The following is a 25,487-nucleotide window of genomic DNA, read 5'->3' as shown; positions in this document are numbered from 1 at the left end:
AATGGAAAACCAAAAAAAGCGAGTAGACCCGAGGCGAGTCGAGTAGATACCACGCAGTGGAAAACCGCCATAAAGGTCCTAATGGACCAAATGCAGCAACGGCACTGGTGTGCTCTGAAACCAATTATTTCCAATGGCTTGAGCCAAAGGGTGAGTACAGGGGGAATGCCGGCTGTCAGGCTCACACAGTGTGCGGCAGAAATGCGCTGATCTCAGCGGCAACGCAGCTAAGTCTGCGTTGTGTCAGACACACTAGGCATTGAAACTTTAGCATGGTAATGAGCTCACAGTGACAATGCTAACATGCTGATGTTTAGCAGATATCTTAACAACAGTAGGTCCACCATCTTAGTTTAGCGTGTTGGCATGTCAACATTTTCTAATTAGCTCTAAGCACCATCAGTCTTGCTTTGCCAGACCCTCCTCCAATAAGCGCTGGAGGAACGTCTAGCTTCTTCACATAGCATTCGGTGATGGAAGAAAAATGTGATCTGGTTTATTGGCATTTCTTTAAACCAATCACAATCGTCTTGGGCGGTGCTAAGCCAGAGAAAAGCTGCAAAATTGGGTTAGACAGAACTTGTTTTGGTGGAACATGTGAGTTCAAAAGTAGTTTTAGTTGTGTAACAAAAACCCAGACTGAACAGATAGTCTAGCTAGCTTTCTGTATTTGCCCTGCAGAGATCTGAGGATCAGTTAACCATAGTCCTCATAAAACCACCGGAGTTTAAAATGCCAATACAAATTTTCCAGCGGCAACAGAGCAATTCTGGAAGTGGAACGTCAAGGATAGAGACTAAAACACAATAAACCAAAGTATTTTAAGAATTAAGGATTTGTACCTCTTTTTTGTACCTATCTGTACCAAATTTCATGACAATCCATTCAATAGTTTAATACTGATAACACATTGCGCGCTGAAGCACCATGAAGAGTAGATTTGTGCCTGAACGTGCTCCTGGCCATTCATACCGGACGCACATCACTCCGCGCCGATCACAAAGTGAGTCCTTGTCCTGGCTTTCTCTTTCTCTCCGTGTGTCTGTGTGTGTGTGTGTGTGTGTGTGTTTCTCTGTCGATCTGTCTGTCCGTCAGCCCCTCTATCCATGTGCCAGTGTCACACTGAGAAGTCAAGATATCCCAAATCCCCATGAATCTGGGTGTTTTATCTTGAAATTTCTTTTATTTTTGTAAAGAACCCTGCTGCACTGTTGCCTTCCTGTATATTATTACCTGCCTGGCTTGACTCATTCGCCTGCGGACGAAATAGAGTAGATACCAAAATGATCGCTTCAGCGCGCCCACGCACATTATCACAGCTGGTATGAAAGGACAGAGATTGAATAATATGAGCACCGAAATTTAAATATGGAGGAAAAGTCAAGAGATCACCAAAGGCTGTATCCTCTGAGCGCCATGGCTGTCTGTACAACATTTCATGGCTATGGCTGTTGAAATATTTAAGTCTGAACCAAAGTGATGTACCGACTTACATTATACCATCCCTTGAACCATGTTGCTTGCATGGCTAAACATGAGCATGCATTAATCAATTATCAAAATAGTTGATAGTTGATAAATTGTCGTAGATTTACTGAATGATTAAACTTATCTTTAGAATTAACCCACCTGAAAACCAAAAAGAACATTTTATCAGTCAGCTCAGTGTGTCTTGAGTGGGCAACACCTGAGTGCCGCTCCCCACAGTCTTGTGTGAAGGAATTTCTTTTGGGGGGCTGGGGGAACCTTGGTGTCATGGCAACAGCAGCCCCTAAGGTCTCAAGGGAGGAGAACAGAGGGATGGTGTAACCAGGGGCAACTGAGAGGTAACTAGGGTTACTGTTGCCTTGATCTGAGAGAAGGTAAACTGTTTGTTCAGTGCTTTATCACATAATGCTAAAAAGGGCAAGAAGCCTATTTTTACCTTTATGTGCAGTAATGCTTGGCTCTGTTATCATTAACTATCACTAAGCTGGTGAATTTGAATCTATCCAGCTATCTATCTATTTATCTATAAGTACTCCATCCTAGTTAATTCCCCTAAGAGGCCTTTAGGCAGTCCTAACAGAAGACCCCCCCCCCCCCCCCCCCCCCCCCCCCCCCCCCCCCCCCCCCCACACGGTGTGCTATGCACAGATACTAATCAGAGTACACACACCTCTCCTGAGTGACAACTCCCAACTGCTGCTCATTAAGAGTAAAAAAGTCAGAAACTAGCATCCGCTGCGACAAAGACTCTCCCAATATGAAGCTCTAGGAAGAACAAACACTGAGCAGCTTTGCCTCTCATCATCAGCTCTGCCAATCATCGTATGTTGCTGCGTTCACCATGGTTACCCCACAGCTTTTTGATGCTGAGGCGCCTCACTTTTCAAGTGCTGTGGCAGGTTCTTCCTCTGCTAAAAATGGTCTAATCTAGCAACAAGCGAGATAATGGATGCTGCTTCCAAAACCTGAATTGTTGGATGTCACATGCTTCATTACTTTTCTCTTTCAAAACTGACACATCATTAAACTGCGGTGAGATTGTAACTTAACAAAATGTAAAGAGGATGAAACACATTACAGGCAGATTTTCATTCTGTTCAATGACTCTGTAGTTGTCCTTCCAAGCAATGAACAAATGCGCATCAAGAAAATTAATAGTGACATTGCAAATATACTGTAGAAGACATTCACACTTGCTTCTAAGTTTGCCTAAAAAGATAACTCAAGTGTCATTGTTTTTGACTTTTATTATTCCATATGTCTTGGGCTCCATAACTGTAAATCAACGGTACAATTTGCAATCAAGTGCACCAAATTCAAAGGAATGCATTACATACTGTCATAATCAGAATAAAATCTCTTTAAAATGTTTGTGTGATTGTGTGTCAGCCAGTTTGAAGGATGTTGAAGAATGTGAAGCTAGGGCAGCACAATTAACCAAATATTAATCATGATCACAATCTTGACTCACACGATCAAATTTGCGTGATTGAGCGATTTTTTAAATGCGTCATTTCATAGAATGCACGAGTTCTTTTGCAAAGCCAATCTACCGCTCTGTAAACCACCCTCTGAATATGAGCCAATCACATTCGTTCCCTGCACTGCGCAGCTTAGTTTCTAGATGGAGACAGTCACAGAGGACAGAGTAACGGGAGGAAAATTCAACAGATAGCCGTAGATTATACGTCGGTCTCAAGGTTTACCAGTTTACTAGGGAACGCAACATTTTGTCCCGTCTGTGATGTTTTTCAACAGCAGTGACCAGTGCTAGTCGGTGCTAGTTAGTGTCTGTTAGCTCACAGGGCTCTAGGGCACGAGTAATATTTTTCCTCTAGGTCGCATACATGCACCTAATGTCCTCGCATCCGCTGCAGTGTTGTTTATATTGATATGGTTTAATTTTGCGTTACACGACCAATTTCTTCTGTAAAGCTGTGACTGTGTTGGATGTCTCCTCTTACTCTCCGCGCAGCCCGGCTACACAGCGCCGGTCCAAACTTCTGACATTTGTCCAGAGTTTTGTTAGTAACACAGCTGTATATTGTTAAGCATGAGCGGCAAACCTGTATTTGTACCAGGGTTTCCGCTGGTAACCCTGCTATCGCGGACGCCACGGCAAAAAACACAGAAGAAGTTATTGATTGCAACTAACTTCAGTTTGAGTAAAAGCATGAGACGGAGCCTGTTGGACCTGCAAGAGATGTGACCCGTGATCAAAATATCATAGTTCATAAAACTGCAGCGCAGTGACGATACAGACATTTCATACACAGGTGTGTAAGTCCACTGACCCGCCATTTGACCCGTGCTGGACCCATTCATAATGAGTGAGCCGTCACTCTGTGAGTACCTCCATTGCACTCCCTCTCTCTCCCTAGCTCTTTTAGTCAGTTACTGTTGAAAACAAGTGAAAGGAAGTTTTTCAGAGAGACATTAACATTTTTTTTTTTTAATCTATTTCAGATTGCTAATTTTCATTTACATCTGTTGCAGCTGTCTGTCTATACATTAATAAACCTTGAACCATGTTTCAACCTGGATCTGATTTCCCCATGCTTTTGTGTCCACATGACTGATAAGAACAACAATTTGTGAAATTGATCCACTATTAAGCAAAACCGCTGCAGTCGGGAAACAAGCTAAAATGTAACGTTAATCGGCAATTGCACACTTTCAATTTACGTCTAGTATGACAAGTAGTCTTGGATCATCTTTCGCTATTTAGTTTTGGAAATATGCTGGCTTTACACACTAAAAGTATTGTTTATTTAAATGGAGTCTGGTGAGTTTGCAATGGCAATTTCAGGGCTGTTTCATGTTAAACAAAAATGATCTTACTCTTTAACAAAAAGGTCTATCTCTGTAGAGATCCTTAATGTTCATTATAATAATACATAATGATCTATAATGTAGACTTAGAATATTAATCTGAGCCCGTGAGACTGGTTACATTGTTGCCTGTTTTGCAGCTGCTGACTACAGCAGTCTTGCTCAATACTAACAATTTCAAAAAGTGTTGTCCCCATCAGTCACTCTAACACAAAAAAACATGTTGAAAAATACCAAAGGAACCCTTTAGTTGTTTTTATTTTTGCAATTACATACATACATATATATTATCTGCAAATATATATAATCTGTTCTGGAGGACACACTACAGAACCAATCTCATCACTGTCTGTTTAGATTCTGTCTGTGTCTATGTGTGTGTGTGTGTGTGTGTGTGTGTGTTTGTGTGTGTGTCTGTCTGTCGGTCAACGTGTCAGAGTGTGTGTTTGTGCTTGAGAGAGAGAGAGAGAGAGAGAAAGGTTTAAAAGGTCAAATCAGTGAATCAAGGATTGCTTTTTCACACCTCCGGCCCTTCAGTTGAGAATCTGCTTGGACTGATTAAAGGCTTTGCTTTGTTCCCGATGACTTGTTTAGATTCATAATGTCTTTGGCCTCTGCTTTCAATCTTTTCCTTTTTCAATCAATCAATCAATGGTCCGTGGACTACTGCGTCCAGGTTTAGGTTTGTTTACTCCACAAAATTAGCAGGCCATTGAATGTGCTATGCTCTGGTCTACACTAGGGGTTTGTCACTTTTATTATCAACTATTATAATCTCTGTTTTACCTCAGTTGGGAAAACAGCACTCCAATTATTACTGGATTACTTGGAAAATGAAGAACGGCAGCCTGAGTTATGACTCCAAGAAAGTGTACAGATAGTACAGATTTTGACACAAATTGCATTTGCAATAGAGCAGCTGGAAGTAACTACCTTAACTGCCACTGCCTTCAAATCTCCTCAGTTTGAAAACCTCTGTTCTACGCGGATATGCACCTTTAAAGTGCCATATCTGACCAGAACTCCATTTCACACATAACCATCCACTTCTGTGAATCGGTTTAGTTCTCCTATTGTCTATCCTTCGTTGTCTCTGTTACATCCATCGGTTACACACTGAGAGCTCTATCTGTTTTTGAGAGAAGATAAAGAGCTAAAGGAAGGATGGAGAGAGGAAAACAAGAATAGAAGAGACATGATTACACAGGCATGGGGGAGAAACTGTAGGATAATCTGAGAGAACAGTAGTGGGAAATACAGCGAAAGACAAAGGGAACAGGGAGAGAGAGCGGGAGGGATCGAAGGGGAATGTGAGGGAAGAGTTGGTAGGAAAGGGTAGAGAATATATACTGTAGGAGGGGGTGCAGTGAGGAGGGACATGGAGGAGAAAGAGAAGAGTGAGGGTGCCAAATGTCCATTTATCCCACAGGCGGCTCAGCTTCGTTTCAGCAGTGCTGCCAAATGCAGATTGCTGCCACGTGAGCACCGAGGCCTGGTTTAAAAAGCCTTGGTGCAGCTTGCTCTGCAGAGAGGAAGAGAAAGGATGGTGGAATGGACAGAAAGGAAATATAAGACCCAAATATCTGTGGTGCACATAAAAAGAAAGCCAAAACTTTTTGTTGCTTCTTTGTTAAGTCCAGATTTTTTGAATCCTTTGAAATTAAAAACTGAGTCCCCAGTGGATAAAAGACTTTTAGGGGTTATATTCTACTCTGGCTTTTTTAAATGCTGTGCCCAAATTTAACCTTCCTCTCCTCTTCTATCCTTAAAAAAACTGTTTATAAAAGTACAATTCTGTATCTAAAGATTTCCATTTCAACTCTGCTCTTGCAGCTCTAATACCGTAGAAATATATCAAGTGAAAGAGGCGAATAGAGGTTGCATTGATCCTGACCAGTGGAGTGCAGAAAGCTTCAGGTGAGAAAAACATCTTCAAAAAGGAGTCTTAACTTCCAGCCTTTGATCCAAATTCAGAGACAGTGAAAAAAGATACTTCAATCTATGGTCGCCTCCGTCCCCTCGCTTTCTTCTGCCGGCCACCAAAGAACCCGACATAATCCTTTTTACTTTTCACTTCGCTGTTTCCTCTACATCTCAACACTCCTGCACCACAGTATTATCTCATGCACGCTGAAAATTACAGGAGCCATGTTATATCATGCATAACTGGGTGTCCACATAGATACTATTTATTTATATTTAATAAAAAAGTAACTCTCTCAGATCCCTGCAAATTTAAACAAACGGTCCAAGTATGCTGTAGACTTGGTTATGTTTTCTCTCTGCTATATGTTGCGAATAGTTCACATGACAATCTAATGAATTAAACATATGTAAATAGTAGGGGTCAATGCCCAAAACCAATATTTGGAACCAATATGCATTTACAGTCAAAATGAAATTCCTTTAGTCAAAATTAAGATTTTGGTGGATAGCTCAACTGGTAGAGCGAGCGCCCATTCAAAGGGCGCCATACATGGAGGTTTACTCCTAGACACAGCAGCCGCGGGTTTGACTCCGACCTGCGGCCTTTGCTGCATGTCATTCACCCTCAATTTTCCCTTTCAAGTCTATGCTGTCCTGTTCAAATAAAGCCCTTTAATGCCCTAAAAAAATCGTAAAAACCTTTTAATTAATCAACTATCGGTTATCAGACAAATGAAACACGGATACAGATAACTTACAAACTGTCCAAAACGACCCGAAAATCTGTCTATCCCTAGTAAGTTCACTGAATCTGAAGTGGTAACGTTATTAAAGTATGCAGTAATTTATTAATCAGATTCTACACATGGATGATAAAGATACATCTGAGATCATATGCTCATTGTGTGGTAAGCCTATTACTGCAGCCCCTATATACTGCACATCTATAAGTAAAAGAGCAGCATAGTGATGATCCTGGAAGAGTGGTTATTGTGTTTGCACAGATTTTATCCGGCTATTGATCACACACAAGGGTAGGGCTTGACATTAGCACCCGCCAACCTGCAAATGTGGGTGGATGTCAGCAGTGCTGGGTAACACAGTCACTCTCACTTGCTTCTTTGGCGGGTTCAATAACTGTGGAGTAGTCTAGCATAGAAGCTTGGTGGAAGCCAGCGTTAGCTAGCCAGTCGGCTTCTAAATAAATTCATTTTATTTATTTATATTTTAAAGTTCAAAGCTGTAAGCAGTGGATTGGATATTGTTTCAGTGTTTTAGCCCCATGAAGACTTTTAAGTAAATTGATTTAAGATCCACCCGCCACCCATCCACAACCCTGTAGCCAACACACACTGAGATATTGGCTGAGTGTGGAAGAATGCAACTTTTTTTTTCTTAATCGCCTCTGACTTTCTCTGCAGTCACTCATTTTGAATGCAAATATGACCACTCGTGCGTATAGGTTTATTTTGTTCGGTGGATGTAAGTATAAGGTAGTGATATGATTGATGGATGGACTTGGATGTGTGTCATTTTGACACACGTAAATGGAGTGTTAGGTTTAGTGTGGGCATTGACTTACTCTAAGGTTATTGATGTCAAAACTGGATCCATGTCCATGCTTCATCCTGCTATGCCCTGCAGAGCCCGGCTATGTCCTGCAGCGGGCTGCTATGCCCGACTATACCCTGCTACGTAATAAACTACTAGAAGTGCTATTTCTAGTATTCGTTCCTTTATCTTTACTGTGTCAATAATTGCCACGATTCTTCACACCCCCAACCAGCACTGTCAGACGCCTACCAAGACCCTGGGTCTGTCCAAGGTTCCTCCCTAAAGAGAAGTGTTTCCTCGCCACTGACGCACTAAATTAGTGAGTTTGATCTAGACCTACTCTATCTGTAAAGTGTCTTGAGATAACTTAAGATTTGATGCTATAAATACAATTGAATTGCATTTAATTAAATTGAAATGTCACAGTGAGGAAGAGGCAGAATATTGGGCAGCTAACACCAACGACAACATGCTTGTCTGCAATTTACACCCTTTAGTAGTTAGTTTAATTCAAGGAAAACAATGCATTGTTGTTACCAAGAAAAAGTAACAGATTAGTAAGAGCACATTCTGACTTGTTTCATGTCCTACAGCAAAAACACTTTCCTTTGTGAAATTTTCCCTCCATTTCTGTCACTCCCAAGGAACTTCCCTTCTCTTTTTGTCTCTTCTCTGTCTCCCTCGTCGCATGGCACTCTGGGGCTCGTTAGCGCTGGCGTCAGTGATTAAAGAGCGCAGGTAATTAGATACACATGACACCATTCTGACTGACTGGCTGGCTGATGAGCTGCAGAGTGTACCGGCAGACAAGTCCAATGTTTTACTGTTCACAGTCAAAATCCTTCCCACTTATTAGTCCAGATGGAGACATGTACATGCATAACTGATCATTTGAGTGCTCTGCATGCGGTTATGGTATCTCCATAAGAGTGACATGACACAGACATGAACAAATGACGCTGTCATGACACAGTCATGCAGTCTGCGTAGCTTCCCTCTGTAGGTTGTTCTGCATCTTTCCTGGCTTACTGCTTAAGCATGTGAGGGTCATTTTTGGTAAGTTAGATGAAAAGATGTCCCTCTGTTAAATAGAAGGCTAGCCAGCAGCCAGTTAGCTTTCTTCAAGCACGCAAGGGTGAGGCTTTGCAAATGGTCCTTATGCATCATATTTTGGCAGGACAAAACAGTCCACACCAGTACTTGAATGATTCTGTTTGCATGATCTTACTGCCAGTTGCGGCGAGCTGCTCGGTTTGCTCCAGTTACTGAAGTTTGGACTACTTTCCTCTGACTCTTTGTCTCCTGTCTCTGTAAAAATAGAGATGAGTAGTGCTATGCCTGCACACTTCCATGGTCAGTGTAGCAGCTCCAGATGATTACAGTACATATACATATGACAAAAAACAGATGTGATATGTTTTTATCCTAGTTGATGTGTACAGACAGTTTTGAACATGAGTAGAAACTACTGACAGTCCAGGAGTTTATAAATAAATTATGTATAACTTATGTCAATAAGTGCCACATGCAGAGGTGACTTATTCCCTAAACAAAAAAGCACAGTTTAAGAGGATGCCTACATTTGTGTTGACCAAGCAGGGATAACATTACATTTGAAAAGTGGATCTACAGGCAAACACATATTTGAAAGGAATACAGGAAGCCAGGGACCCTCACTGCAATATAGTCGATTACATTTATGGTATTTTAAATTGCCATCTGACGCCTTACTTTTTTGTTTTGCTTTATAAAAATAAAGACATCGCCACCATATATTGTTGCCACAAAATTTGCGCACCAGCACCTCTAAAGCCCAATAATGAACTCATTATATCTCGTTTGTTTAAAGCAGACTTTGTTATTTTCGGACAGATTCAGGCTGGCAGTTTCCCCGTGTCTAGTCTGTATTTAAGCTTAGCTAACCCACTACAAACATGAGAGTGGTATTGATCCTTTCATCTAACAAAAACTATTGCTGTAAGGCTCCTCTTTGAGGACCAGGAGTTAGATGAAGTCCATCCTCAAGACTCAATTTTAAAGAAACATTTTGAGAAATAATGTTATTTTCTGTACCAATAGTTGGATGACAAGGTTGACACCACACTCATGTGTCTGAGTTATCCGTGGAACTGGAGTATGTTAGCTCAGTTTAGCATACACACGAGAAGCCGGGGGAAATAGCCTGGCTCCATCCAAAGTTTAAAAATAAATCAAACTTGCAGCACCTTAAGCTCACTAATTCACATGCACTATACCATTAAAAATGATACATATGGCAGTTTGTAGTATAACAGGAGTTATTACATTAACTGGTAAAATAAAACATGGGACAGAATAAAACCTTGCCATTTCACCTGCCTAGCTAAGCTAACCGGCTACTGCCTTTACACTCATATTCATCAGACGGACATGAGAGTGGTATCAATCTTCTCATCCAACTCAAGGTAAGAAAGTCAATACACTACAAGTATTTCCAAAATGTTAAACTATTAAACAGGTTTGGGGAAACAGACCAATAACAGAGATTCAATCCAGCCTCTCTTTTTAAACCCTGCGCAGCAGTGAATCAGCTGGCTCCTGTTGAATGAACCGTGAACTAAATGCTCCGTTGCGGGCCATTATGCTGTCTGTCTGCACGGCGTCATTTCTCACTCCTGTCTCTCTCAATTTCTACTACTTGTCAGTTTGTCTTTCTCAAATTATGTATGTCTTGTAGGGCTGTAACAATATGCAATATAAAACCGAAATTGCAACACTTGGATCCTCAACCTGTGTCGCTGAGTGAGAAGGCAGAATTGCGACCGCCCCATCCAACTCCCAGAGTTATCCTTGCCGTCCTGATCCAATAGGCGCTAACGGAGGTGTAAGGTTATGAATGTCTGCTATTTTAACCCTTGTGCCTGGGTCTATTACCCACCGGTTCAGTAAACTGCCGTTTGTGTCCTTAGCACCAAAGTTAAGTGCTAGCTGCTAGCTGGCTGGGGGCTGACTGTGGAATGGATGTATCCCGGGGCTGCTGTCAGCTCTTATCCCAACTGAAGCCTTGCCAGCGTCGGGAGACTAAGGGAGACGGACAGGGATATGCTACAATCTTGGAAACGTTATTTCAAGGTACAAAATAATCTTTTGTGTTAGATCGATCGATATTGAAATCATTCAATATCAATAAATAAGGTCTCTGTTGTGTGTTGCAAAGTGGCATGTAATCAATGACAAGACGATGCCCCCAATAACTCCAGGCCCTATTGAAACTGAAGGAATTCTTCCTTTCCTTTCCTCGTGCAACTGAATTTCCTTTTTGAGGAGCTTAACATATACAAAAATCACCAAAATTGGTGGTCGCATAACGTCTGGTGAAAATTTACGTGTTTTAGGAGTTTCTGGAATATTAGCACAAAGATGGCTCCCTAGCACCCCCTATGAAGTTAAGCCACGGCCCCTTGTGTCATTGAACTCAGCAGGGAGTTCCTGGTGATGGTTTGGCCCGCCCCTATGCTTAAACCAGGCCCCCTTTCATAACTGGTGACCCATATAAAGTAGAGTCTTGTATTATTGAACTCAGAGAGTTTTCATTGGTCATTGTTCGGGCCGCCCCCAATGCTTTAGCCACGCCCCCTTTCACAGATAATGAAATGTATGGCAGAGAGTCTTGTGTGAGGTACCATACTCAGCAGGGAGTTCCCTATTCATTGGTGATTATTTGCGGTGTCTGAATGCCGCGCAAATGCACGGTCACAAGGAGCGGCGTCCGCCACTAACCCTAAATTGCGCAGAGGAGCGAGGGCCCTTCCAACGCTGCCTGCAGCTTTTATTATTTTTATTTCATGTTTGACATTTCACGTTGTGTTCTAAGTTTATTTTTTAGAGAAAGAGATATATTTACTATTTATTTAGTTACTTTTTTATGGGCTTTGTTTTAGAAATGTAATTAATTGATTTATATAATTTTAGTTTTTTAAGATAAAATACAATTCAGAAGTACTTTTGAGAAGCTGACACGTGTTGTTTTGCAGAGTTTATATAAATGAAGGGAATGTTTTTCGTCATTTGTCTGCTCATTCTGTTAAAAAAAACGTGTCGTAAACTTTACATCGTGAATCGTATTGTGAAGTGACTGTATCGTTACATACCTACTTGCTATACTTCAGTAGCTAGGGGAGTGTGCAAATATTGTTGACAGAGATCTAATTATCATTTCTAAACATGTACATCCCTCTCAATAATTGCTTGTTAAGACATGAAAAAATGACTGAGTAGTTAGCATGAGCTACCATACCATAGCAGAAAAAGAGAAGAAGAGAGAGACAGAAAGAGACAATCCAGGAAAAGAAGACAGGTTGATCTGCCAGGTGGAAAGGGAGTGCGCAGGTTACCAAATACCCAAACAAAATACAGCCAAAATGACAACACAGTGAAACAGTGATGAGCTGTGTCTGGCCACACTGAACAAAAGCAGCTGCACCCTGCTATTAACTGTGAGATTGTAATTCTGTCTAGTCTTGACAACAGGGATAAACAAGCCTCCCTAACTCCGTCTGCTTTCTGTCTTTATGTATTTAACACTGTGACGATAATTAGCAGATGGCTCATGAGTCACAAGGCAAGAAGTAACAAAAAAAAACAATAAACCTACCCACTTACTGATGAGAACACAGATAGAAAATTTCTGTGTTGTGTCAGTGACACTCCACCAGGTTGGCAGAGTCCAATGTTATTCCCTTTAATTAGATAAGGTGTCAAATTCACATGGCTCTAGAAACAAAACTGGATCAAACAGCAAGATATTCAACAGTGAGCAGTACGTTAAGATTTTAGACACTGGAATCATTATCATTTTGCATCATCGCTGAAAGGTGATTGTTTTTGTTTTGGCTGGGACTGTTCTGTACATGCCATGGACACTACGTTTTTCATTCCACTATGGCAGTTTTAAGACTATTTTATAGAGCATAAAGCTTAAGCTGACCTTGTGGAAAGTAAATATAGTGTGCTATATAGAAGCTAGGCCTTTTTCAAAGCAGACATTTTGACTTCTGATAGTGGGGTAAACACAATGATCTGAAGGCAACCAACTGTGTATCTTGATGTACTAACTCTTAAGATTTGCATCCCACTAGTGGGTGGAAAAGAACGTTCATCTGCATTTTCTTCACGCTCTATTTAGATGGAAACTTGACTATTGTGAAAGTGAGCCAGCATGCCCAGCACCAGGGTCGTGAAACTGCAGCACTGCGGAGGAGGGTCTGCCTAGTCCACACAGCAACCCGGGATGGGAGAAAAACATGCTCTGGTTTATGGGCATTTCTTTAGACCAATCACAATCCTCATGACAAGTGCCAGACGGAGCAACGTTGCCTCTGCAAAATAGTCTCGGAAAGTAACTTGTTTTGGTGAAACAGAAAACTCAGATTGGAAAGATAGAATGTCTGGATTTACCCTGCAGAGATCTGAGGAGCAGTTAACCATAGTCCTCAGAAATCCACCAGAGTTTAGAATGCAAAGAAAGAAAGAGGAAGGTGACGGACATCTGGTTGATAGACATCCGGCTTTCTGGCAGCACCTGAACAATTCCGGAAATTAAACACCAATATAGACTTACAGACATCTAATTCATTGGAAAAAAGGCTATACTTGCAGTGTACACTGAGTAGGGGCCTAGTCTTTTCCTCTCAGTCATTTTCGATTTCCATGAGGCGCAGTCTAAAGTAGATTACACCCTAGGATTTTTAAAATGTTTTTTCAACATTGAAGAACAAAAGGCCTCTGGACGCAATTATATAGACCAATAACCAATCAGAGCAATTGAACGACAAAGCTCTGAGCGCCACATTCAAGTTGAGGCTTGAGTCAAAGTCGGCACAGTCTGCCAGTTCCATTCGGTATACAGTACATGATGCTTCTATAGTCATCATCTTTAACCCACCCCATGTGGGATAAACGGTTGAGATTGGCCGATCCACGTTCTGCACGGCTGGAAAGCTGTCTGAGTGTGAGGGGGGGGCAGTTGTATTTGCCTGAGCAAATGAAATGAAGTGAAATACTTGCAGATTTGTCTGGTTCCCAGGATAGGAAAATGTACATCAGGTTACAAATTATTTGTGCAAAAGTTGAATTACATTTTGTGCAATTAAAGTTCAAATACAACTTGATTTCATTCAGTCACCAGTTAAAAAAAACATGCAATTAAAATAATAAAACAAGTTATTATTTCATAACAAGTTCATTTTCCTTGTAAAAAATTAAGTTTCAAACAGCAGCAGCTCAGTGCAGATTAGAGGTGCTGCTGCGGCTGTAAATAGTAAACTAAGTGCTGTCAAATGATGCAACCATTTCATAGAATTATTATTGGCTGCTGAAACACTCCAGTTGCTGCATAACAATGTCGTCAAGTTAGCTGAAATAATCAACTCAAAAACACACACAAAATACACCAGCAAAGAAGCTTGGGCATACTGAGACACTTATTGTTATATTAACACACACACAAAAATGCTCACCAATGCATGCATCTTGTATTTGAAGTAGGCGTGGATGCACAATGCGCGCGCACACACACATACACACACCCACACACACACACACACACACATCTCGGTTTGGTGTTTTAGCAGCTTTAGGGCAGGAAGGCCGGCCCTGAAACCTGTGATATCCATGTCAAGACAAAACTCCAATTAAACCTCAATTACTGACCAGTGGTCAGATATACACTTTCTCTTATTCCCTCGCTCCTCTTCTTCTCTTCGTCCTGCTCTTCTTTCCCACTGTTAGTTCAGTGAGAGAGCCCTCCGAGGGAGAGCCATCTCAGACTCTGCCCCTTCCTGCCTCTCCTCCTGCCTCTCCTTCTGTCATCCTTCCCGCTCTACCCGCACCTTCTTTTCTTTTAACAAGCCTCTCCTCTCCCCATTAACATCTCCATTCTGCCTCTCTCACTCATTAAAACAGTTCCTCGGTCTTCTCCCAGGAGGGAGGAGGAGGATAAAAATAGCTCTTCTTCAGCTTCTGCTTGCTGGTTCTTTCTTTCCAGCCTGCATTGCTTACATCAAATAACTGTGCTTCTTCTAATAACCATCATTTCATCTTCTCTCTTTGCTCCTCACCAACTCTACGTCTCCCCCTTCTCTCGGTTCATCCACACACATATCTGCCTCTTTAAAGACAGTATGCAGCTGTGTTTCTAGCAGCAATGGAGTTGTTGAAACACCCCAAGAGGCTGTTATCATAAAGTTGCACCAATTCTGCAGCTTAGTTGTGATGGAGAAAGACCTGCTTCATTGTTGAAACAACTAGTGTGTGCTTGGCGAGAGCAAAAAATGGATGTGTACATTTTATTGTGTCTTAACTGGTGTTCTGCATCCGAGCAGTTGGTATATGGGAATGAAAGCATTTAAAATGTTGCTGATACCACAGTCCATTGTAAAGGTACAATCATCTCTTTGAATGTCTACAGCAGGGTATTCAACATTTAGGCCAAGAGAGATGGAGCACGGACCCACTTCTACATCCTGTAAAATCTTGAGTTGCACACAAACTGGGCCTACAATGACATGTAAGGTGGCCTAATGCCTTTACACTAGGGTTGGGCGGTAATATGGTATACCACGGGCTCTTAAAAATAAAAACGGTATCAGTAGTCAATACCGTCATTAAGGAGAATTCCGGCCATTTCTTAAATTAATCTTGATTTTCATAAATATGCGTGTACTTTTGATTGAGAAAAACTCGACCTGAATCAGTGCAGGCAACACAGAGTAGCTGCAGCAACGCGTATGAGCTTCCACTGAGCTAAAATGGCTGTTTTTAAAAGAGTCTACTTGCATTTTATCGGTTAAGAGGCACAAAGGCACTCTAAAACTTGCCCCGGGAACTGCCGTTTTAGCTCAGTAAAAGGTCATACTAGAGCCCGGCCGATTATGGACCAATATTAGGCATTTCCCAATCTATCAGTATTGGTATTAATAATTTATAGAAATATACTGTATGTATAAAATATTCATTCATCAGAACCATTTAATCTATTCTGTTAAATGATCATTTAAAAAATGAATCATGAAGAACACGACTTCTGCAGTCTGCCAGCATTTTGGGTTCTGACCCAGGAGAAGGGAGAGGTGTTTCAGTATTAGTGATTGGTATTCAGTTTCTGAACGGGGAAGGCACATCTGTTGATGGCTACCATAGTGGCTACATACCTTACCAGCCAGCAAGCCTGTCATCCTGACAGCCGATCATGCTGTTTTTGTTGTTTTTTACGAATTGCCTGATTTATCTTTGCTAACAATAATTTGTATTCAAGGTCATGTATATTTTCTCACACACACACACACACACACACACACACACACACACACACACCCGCTGGAAGCAAAACTGCGGATGCAAACTGGACAAAAGAACTGAACTAGAACTGGACATTCAGAGAGCATCTTTACCCCGCCAAGGCTGTGCAATCCTCTAAGGTTGCTATTTTACTGAAAACACTTTCTTACAGAAACAGACATTTTTTCTTGTTATTGCTTGAAAAAGCACAGGGTTACCTCCATTTATTCCAGGGCCCAAGTATGCACAATACCTGGGCCTTAATAAAGTACCTTAATGTTATTAGTGACATCTGTGTGTGAATAGCAAAAACTGCACCAATAAATAAGGTCTATAAACTGTTTAGAAATTATCATTTGCAAAATGTTTTTTTTAACGGTGATGTTTACATTGTTTAAACAGATTAGGACTACATGTTTTTTTAAGTCTTATCCATTGAACTTGAACTTTTTTATAATCTCATAATTCTTAGGACTGGGCCTTAGTACATGGGGGGCACGTTCAACCAGGTCGGCTACCAGGGCGCCCCAATAATCCCCCAAATATCTAATACTACGAGTACTGCGTAGCACGTGTACAACTGTGGATCCTCTTACTGTAAATCAGAGCCTATCAGATGAAATCCCAATATTTAACAACACGTCAGTTTTACATTACATTATAGATTAAATCTTGGAACATTCTGTAACGGATAATGTTCAACAAATACATTATAAAACTCACAAAGAGAATCATGGTATTGACTCACCATCTTTGTCAGCTCTTCTGAATATCTGTGAACAGAAAGCAAGACAGTGTGGTTAGCATCATTAAAGCATCTGTAGTGAGTTGCAGGAAGCATAAACAAGAAGAATGTACAATCATAGAAAAGCCATAAAAGGAAGACTGTTTTAACATCTTTGGATTCAAGCACTTGGGAAAGTTATTTTTCAGCAGAGATGGGAAGTAACGAAGTGCAAATACTTTGTTACTGTACTCAAGTAGACTTCTGACATTTTTACTTTACTATTTATTTTGTTGGCAACTATTTACTTTTACTTACATTTTAACACAAATATTGGTACTTTCTACTCCTTATATTTCACCAAACTGGCTCGTTACTTTAGTTTTGTACTAACGGCCGTCTATCAGGTGTGATTGTGAGTGTATGTTGGAGAATAGCGCGGACACGCGCCTCACACCGCGAGCAGGCGAGCACGGCACAAGGAGAAAAAAGTGAGAGAAAAGAAAAAGAAACTAGCTGATAATCCGTTAAGGTTGTGTGCGTCTTTGAGAACTGTAAGTCATATAACTTATGTTGTCAGTTCATTTAAGCCTGTTCTTGTATTGGTTCTGGCACATTTAAAAGTTAGCATTTGTGTTCTTCACCTGTAACCTAGGCTACACCTGGCTGTTGATTTGATATGATGGCGATTGTTGAACGTCCTTGCTCATTAACATAATGTAATTAATAGTGGGTTTAGTGTTATTATTTACTAGCATATATGATTTCTATGCATTGTGTATGGTAGCCTTTACAATGTTATTGATTTATTTTAGTACCACACACACAGCCATGGCAGAGCTACTACCCCCCCCCTATGTTTATACTGATGCTTGATTGTAAAAAGCATCAACAGAGAGAAGTTGTCTCCAGCCGTGTTTTAACAGACACACCTGGGGCCAAGTTGGAAACCAGAATCTGCTTTAAATACAGTCCTAATCTAGTCCTCAATAAGTTTAAAATAATTTCACTGGAGTTAGTTATTATTTTTGCATCATCAATACTAAATTGAATCTAATTGGATGGGAATAAACACAGACTTCTCGCAAAATCACACTTGAATTCATATCTTGCTACTCGGTCCGAATCTTATTAACCTGGAGTCTCTGTCACACCAAATAAGCTGTATGTTTTAGGCCTATTGGCAGACAGCCATTAACAAAGTAGGCAATGAAGAGTCTTTTTTCCATTTCCACTGTAGTTTCTCATTGTGCTTCTAGTAACATGTGTCTGTTCCAGGTAGCTTTGTCGTTCGCAAAGCAACTTTTACTTTTATACTTTAAGTACATTTACAAGCCTCTACTTTGTTACTTTTACTTGAGTAAAGAAGTTAAATCAGTAATTCTTCTTTTACAAGAGTATTTTTTAACACAATTATCTGAATTTCTACGTGAGCACGGGAAGTGAGTACTTTTGCCATCTCTGCTTTCCAGTGACTAGGTAGTATTGACATAGAGTAGACAGGAGAATCACTGTGGGCTTGTCCAGGATTTGAACCCTGAACATGCACCTACTACATCCTTTTTTGTATCGCACTTGATAAATATCAACCTGATGTGGCAGATAGTTTGTTATACAGAACCATCTGAGAATCAGTCATTGGAAACTGTTTGGAAAAGGCCAGGGGTCTCATTAATAAAACTGTGCGTAGGATCCTTACTAAAAGTGTACGTATGCCTCATAAAATTCAAAACCGTGCGCACGCACATCTGTAAGCAGTGTTCCCTTTATAAATCACAGATTACCAACACGTGTGTGTACGTGAATCAGCCTCTTATCCCGATCTGCACAAGCCCATTTTTATACCATGAATAATCAATGCAAAGCCCCCCGTGAATGCTGAGAAGTATGTTAATGACCCTGGCAGTTGTTCTTTTGTGATGCCAAATCATGACAACTGGAGAAGAAAAAGCTAAAAAAACTTTCAGATGCTCGGGAATTACAGCAAATCAGTTTATAATTTCGACCTGTTCTCGGAAGGTTTAGGTAAACCTGACAACGCAGGCGTTACGGCCCTCGGGGACAGCTGCAATATATTGGCTACCAGACCTCCAGGAATATGATACGATTTAACCTGAACTATATTATATCCAAATAAGTCTCAGTGATAAAGTAAAAGATTATAATATTGATATCAAACACTTAGCTGGAAACAGCCAGTTGCCCCCAGAGTGGCAAGGAACTGTATCCGCATTATTTATATGTTTACAACAATTAGAGTGAGCGTTAACACCTCGCCAAAATCACAGAATCAACTAGTGGTATTCCCCACCCTGAGGGACATTTTGAAGATGAAAGAAAGTGTAAAAGGCAAGCACACTTCTCTTCATACAGGTTTTGTCACAAACGGTAGTAATGTTGGGACCGATAAAGAGGACATTAAGTGTAACGAGAGCTTAACAACTGTCTTTTCAAACTTTGACATTGGATGATCTATGCAGAGTATTAAAGACAGATATTTAGGCTACACTGTGTTCTGCCGTTATCTAATGCTAGGGTATTAGACGCTATCCTCCATTCCATACAGTCGGGCCATCTTCTCCTCCTGCGCTCCGTAGCGAACAATGAGACGTGAGGCAGCACTTATTAAATATTAAGAACACATTTTGATTTAAGATTTGAGTTGGATTTTTTATGGAACAATTATCACTTAGTACCAGCCCAAATAACACTGCTGGATTTATCTTTATCATGATAACGTGGATGATATGGAGTGAAAAAACATGTGAGGCATCAACACTTGAAAACCTAGCTTATAAGTAGGGCTTGCACAGAAGAGTCCTGAACCATCCCTTAGTCACGCTGCTATAGGCCTTGACTGCTGGGGGACTTCCCATGATGTACTGAACACCTCCCTTCCTCCTCCTCTCCATCTGTATGCAACCTCATTCCATTAATGCATGTTACTAACTTGACTTCTTCCTTTTGCCGGAGTCTTGTGCTCTCTCGCCCCTCCCCGCCTATCACTTCCTGCAGGTGTTCCTGGCTCTGGATCTGTGGTTGGAGTCATTTGCTGCCTCCATGTTCCTGCTCGACACCCTCTGCTGCAATTCTCCATGTCTCTCTCTGTGTGTCTGTCTGTCTGTCTCTCTCTCACCCCAAACCGGTCGAGGCAGATGACCTCCCACTTTGAGCCATGGTTCTGCTCGAGGTTTTTGCCTCTTAAAGGAAGTTTTTCCTTGCCTCTGTCACCTAGTGCTTGCTCTTGGTGGGAATTGTTGGGTTTCTGTAAATAACATCACAGAGTACGATCTAGACCTGCTCTTTTATGAAAAGCGCAATGAGATAACAGTTGTTGTGATTTAGCGCTATATAAATAAAACTGAATTGAATTGAATTCCCACATTTCCTTTCTGCAGTCAGACATCAGTTCACCTCCTCACCATCAGCGTCCCCTATTCCCAGTGTCTACAAAATGTACATTTGCATGGGTCAGAGTTTGCGTGGAGGACCACACATTCTCCTATCAAGTTGTTTTTTTATAAATCACAACCTTTGTGTGGGAAGTACCGTACGCACATTTTCAGCGCAGTTTCCTGCATACGCCACATTTGTAATTGAGAGCCCAGACACTTTAAAAAACAACAACTGGTGATTGATGGAACATCCGTCATGGTAATCACACATGTCTTAGACCAACTTCTCCTAGACCAACGGGCCATGACATGTCCTGTGTGATTGCTTAGCAACCATTTTCCCGTTTTATACTGTAGGATGTATCCATCCATCCATCCATCCTCCCCTGTCCAGGTCAGGTCGCAGTGGAAGCCAGCTTGGCAACGTTGCCCAGATGCGCTCCTCCACTTCTGCGTCCTCCAGGTCTTCTTCTTTGGGGATCCCCAGGAATTCCCAGGCCAGATGGGATATGTAGTTCTTCGGGATTTTCTAGGCATGCACTGAGGTACCTCCCCAAAAGGACGTACCCTGAATATCTCAAGATTCTCGAGTGGTACCGTCACCATATGGGCGCAGCAGTTGTTTTCTCACTACTTCTTAGATTAGAAGTCAAAATGGCTCATCTGTCCCAACAAGTCAGCTGAGACATCCAGAGAAAGATAGCCATTTTGATTCCTCCCTTATCTCTCATTCTTATCTATTATCTCATTCTTATGGTCCATATATATATATATCTCTATCTATCTATCTATCTATCTATCTATCTATCTATCTATCTATCTATCTATCTATCTATCTATATATAGTATATGAAGTTTTGACCATGCCTGGGGCTCATAATGCAAAGCAATTGATGAGAGCTAGGTCTTCAGTCTTACAATAAAATCAGAGAACTTTACCGGCTTTACTGCCTTTTACTCTTTGTTCTAGTTTTTGCGTGAACTAAAATGTCTGCATTCTACCAAGACTTGAACCTAGACCAGGGGTCTGAAGTGCTGACCATTACACTGTGTACCCAGTTCAGGAAAGAACGCTTTTCAAACCCTAATGAAACCACGCAACTAGAAGTTAATTAAAAGTCAATTCTCCATGTGGGTGAAGTTGATTCTTTTGTGGACTTTAAATTAAGGATATGCTATCACCTCAATTACTTCAGTTAAGAAACAAAAATGGTTGATTCCAGCACAATGTCACAATTCCCCTTCAGCATCCTTAGGTGAACGTTAGTTATCTGGCCAAGTCATGTCCATTGCAAGAAGGGCTTTTCCAACATGTTTTGTTAAAACCATTACCAGGAAAAAGAGAGACATTTTGCCCTTAGGGAAATTGAGCCCTGGAACTCACAAAGCTTAAGCAAGAATCATGCCCCTAGACCAACGAGCCAGGTCAAAGGATTTCCGTGTGTTTTCAATGCCGCAATTTTCCCTCGGGGAAATGCAGCTCCGTTCTGTCCTTGATTTAAAAGCAATGATCAAGTTTATGTTTAACATGGTCTCTTTCCATGACTCCACTGCCAGTTCCAGCTTTGTGACATTATTAGACGATAGGTTTTCCCAAGACTCCAACTTGGATTTGTCAGTAGAAAGTGATTGCATCATTGTAATGAAGATGTTTTGTGTGTTACTGTGACTTAATCAACTCAGATCATCAATTTGCATCACACTTGATAAATATACCACATTATTAGTTATTTATGAATTTTCAAGGATTTCGCTCTAACAGCCCTTGAGCAACAAGCCACAAAAAGCCTGCTTTTCCAAGATGGCTCAGCGAGACCGTTTTGCCAATTCTTATAGTTGGATTCATTCGTCCACCATGCTCTGCTCACATTGTTAGCTGTCCAGCTGTTCTTAGTCCTCCTAGAATTTCTCCTTCAGATTTCCTTACTAACAATTCAACATCCTGTATTATTTTGAGACTGAAGCTAGATTTCTTTTACTTAATATAGTGCTTTCCCGAATAAAACTTTTTGAGCTTCGAAGCTTCAGTGGTAAGTATTCTGATACATTTTAAGCTTTGCCAAGGCGGCCCTTGACTTTTTCAACATTTTGCACGTTGTTGCCGAGGTTCTAGCCCTCACGTAGTCAGTCTTTCCGTTTTGGTGCTGACATTGTTAGATGATAGCACCAGGATGAAGTGAGGCAGGCTTTGACATGTTTTCCCTCTGTCTGTCCATAGATTTCAGTACGTGGAATAGGCTTTCACGATATTGGAAAGAATCTGACATTGCAAACATTTTTTCCCTGCGATACATATTGCGATATGAAAAGAGAAAAGGGAAATTGTACAAGATGACATAAATAGTTCTATTTGCAAATAAATTATTCTTGACTACTGCAGTGATTTTGTAGGGGAGTTCATCTAAAATGAAAAAAAAATCAACCCTTCTAATGTGAATCACTCTTTGTTGAACTTAAGGCTTTACAAACCCCAAAGCAAGTAAGCACTGTGACTACTCTTCGGTAGTGATTTTGGAGAGAAATTAGGTAGAAATACGCTGGTTGAATAGCATGACACCATTGTAGTCAAATCCAGGCTAAGGTGTTTGACAATGACTGCGTGTTGCGTCCTCTAAATTTCAGGTTGTAGTCGACTAGCAGGGCCTGTTTTTAGTTTGATAAATTGATCAGACCTGCATGTTACGCGCACTAGCAACAAACTGTGTATCCAAGAACAATTACTTTTCTATCAAGCAGCAAAAAAGGATTAGCTTCAACATCCTGCGATCTGACTATCGCGCATGCGCAAATCGTAATGTCAATGCTAAAAAACAATACCGTTCAGCCCTAACCTGGACAGCACGCACCAAGGTCTACACACACACACACACACACACACACACACACACAAACAACAAACGCGGTCCATCCAAGAATACCAAATTCATGTTGATGCATGAATGAATAATGTGGGATTACTAATTATTTCATGGACTATTCTTGATTTTTTAAGCATAAATCAGTTAAGCATACTGCATATAATAATAAAAATAATAAATAAAAAAACAAAGTATTGAAATACTGACTTGGACGTTGATTGCCATGGCAATGATCGAACATTTACATTAGGTCACAGTTTAGCTGAAGCAACAGATGGTTTAACACACTTTGCACCAGAAATAACCCAGTGGTCGAATAACTGCAATTATAAATGTTTACATCCATAAATTTGTCAACTCCTGTACAGCCGAAACCCACAAAAAGTGTGTCTTGACCAGATAAAGTTTAAGTGCAGGGGTGTGTGATAAGACTTGTTAGGAGCCACTGCGCAGCAGGTATAGCAGAAGATAAACTCACAATTATTATGTACATACACATAGAACAAAGTCGACTGATCTACACACCAATGATTACTTGCTGTGTGTGTGTGTGTGTGTGTGTGTGTGTGTGTGTGTGTACTGCATTCTATACATGTACGAACACGGACAATCCTGGAAACTTATTTTTAGGGTAGGCCTAAACGATCCATCATTTACGAAACATGTCACAATACATATTATTGCGATTTTAAACATATTGCAATATTCCGCAATAAATATCAATGAATTACCTTTTTCCTAACTTCAAATTTTTCCCAATTTCAAATTATGTCCACAAAAGGAAACCTTTTCAACATCCGTTTCATCCAAAAAGATACATTTCTCTGCTTCTTCTTCACACTTCAATTTTATTGCTGCAAATTGGGATTGTCTAGCAGAGAAACTGACCAACATATAATAATAGATGGATACTTGTATTGTGTTGCCTACGGAATTGAGATTGGCAGGTCTGGTACTTTGATCAGTATTTCAGAGTGAGCTACAACTGCCAGGAGACAGCACAATGATGGAGGAGAGGTGGAGGACGGAGAGAAAGACAGTGAGGGGGATGCAAAAGATGAAAGGAACAGACAGAAAGACAGGGAGATGCATGGAGTTACACTTTGTGTTGATGATAATTCATTGTATGCATGAATCTTGTTAAGGTTTTTTGCCAAACGTACCTTTTAACTTGTAACACAGTAAACACAGCTAGTCAGAAGAGAAGTGGGTTATGCTGCATGAGCATCACCAGTGGGCTGTTGTAGCTGTAATTGTTCTTGGGAAGGAAACTGACAACTTTAACAGATGTCTTTCCAACCTACAGGGAATACGTGGGTGGTACTAAAATGATTTTGGTGTGGGGTATCCCTTCTAACATATTCCTATTACACAGACAGTCTGCGAAGTACACAGCTTCCTGTACATCACACTTGAGAACAGAACTGGAGCGGAGCTTATTAGAGTTATCACTTAAAAATATATGAAACAGTCTCTAAAAATGTATTAAGACTTGACACATTTCATTATCCAACAATTCCTCCAGACCAATGATCCGATGATATAGGTTGTTTACAATCTGATACGACTAGGGCTTTGAATTGACCCGCCAACTCGCCAAATGCAGTTAAAACCAACTTTGGCAGGTAAAATTGTAAAGTTACAATTTGGCTGGTGATGAATGAAGCAAATAATGTTGCTTCTGTTGGAATCGGCAGGCATCAGAAACGACGCGACAAGTCAATGTTCCCTGATTGGTTTGTTTTCCACTAAGAAATTTGTGCAGTTTTGTGTGTGTTTGGCTTGAAAACGTAATTTTTATCTGGCAACACTGCTTGAAGAACTAATCCTACATTTCCTATGAACACGATGTTGTAAAGTTTCATACACCTAGCGTGTGTGGTATCAATTACTGCATTCGCTGGAATGGAGAAGATGAATGGAACAGCATGAAGCAAACCAGAGGAATTAAAGTTTGTTAGGAAAAAAAAACATGTGGCTAGTGGAAAATCTGATTGGCTGGTAACTAGGCCTGCACGATTCTGGAAAAATATGAATCACAATTCTCTGCCACAATTTTTTGACAATGAAAAAACAAAACAAATTAGCAGTACCAAATCAAGGTTATTATAGTTTAGCATTTTTCCATAGTTTTTATTTAAAATTTTAATCAGTTTAGTTTTAATTAGTTTTTAAAGCGAGTTTGCTAGTTTAGTTTTTATTTTTTGAAAATGCTTAGTTGTAGTTTAGTTTTAATCTTTTTGGAAAATGGGGGATTCGAAAAGGTCAGAAAAAGAATTGTGTAATAAAAACTCAACAAAAATATCATACAATTTTAGAAATACAGTGGGTACGGAAAGTATTCAGACCCCTTTAAATTTTTCACTCTTTGTTTCATTGCAGCCTTTTTCCAAA

The 25,487-nt window shown here is 40.6% G+C and overlaps 1 protein-coding gene across 1 annotated transcript in view; it reads right to left on the bottom strand.

Moving 5' to 3' along the window:
* Window positions 1-25,487, bottom strand: part of necab2 (N-terminal EF-hand calcium binding protein 2) — a 140,552-nt gene that overhangs the window by 108,979 nt on the left and 6,086 nt on the right. The window contains exon 2 of the mRNA XM_034879189.1: window positions 16,865-16,889. Within this exon, the coding sequence (XP_034735080.1) occupies window positions 16,865-16,889 (25 nt within the window). The remainder of the gene's footprint in view (window positions 1-16,864; window positions 16,890-25,487) is intronic.

This window comes from Etheostoma cragini, chromosome 8 (genome assembly GCF_013103735.1).
Source record: "Etheostoma cragini isolate CJK2018 chromosome 8, CSU_Ecrag_1.0, whole genome shotgun sequence".
In the NCBI taxonomy this organism is placed as follows: domain Eukaryota; kingdom Metazoa; phylum Chordata; class Actinopteri; order Perciformes; family Percidae; genus Etheostoma; species Etheostoma cragini.
Note: the sequence above shows the minus strand (reverse complement) of the source record. Positions and strands in the feature narration are given on the sequence as shown.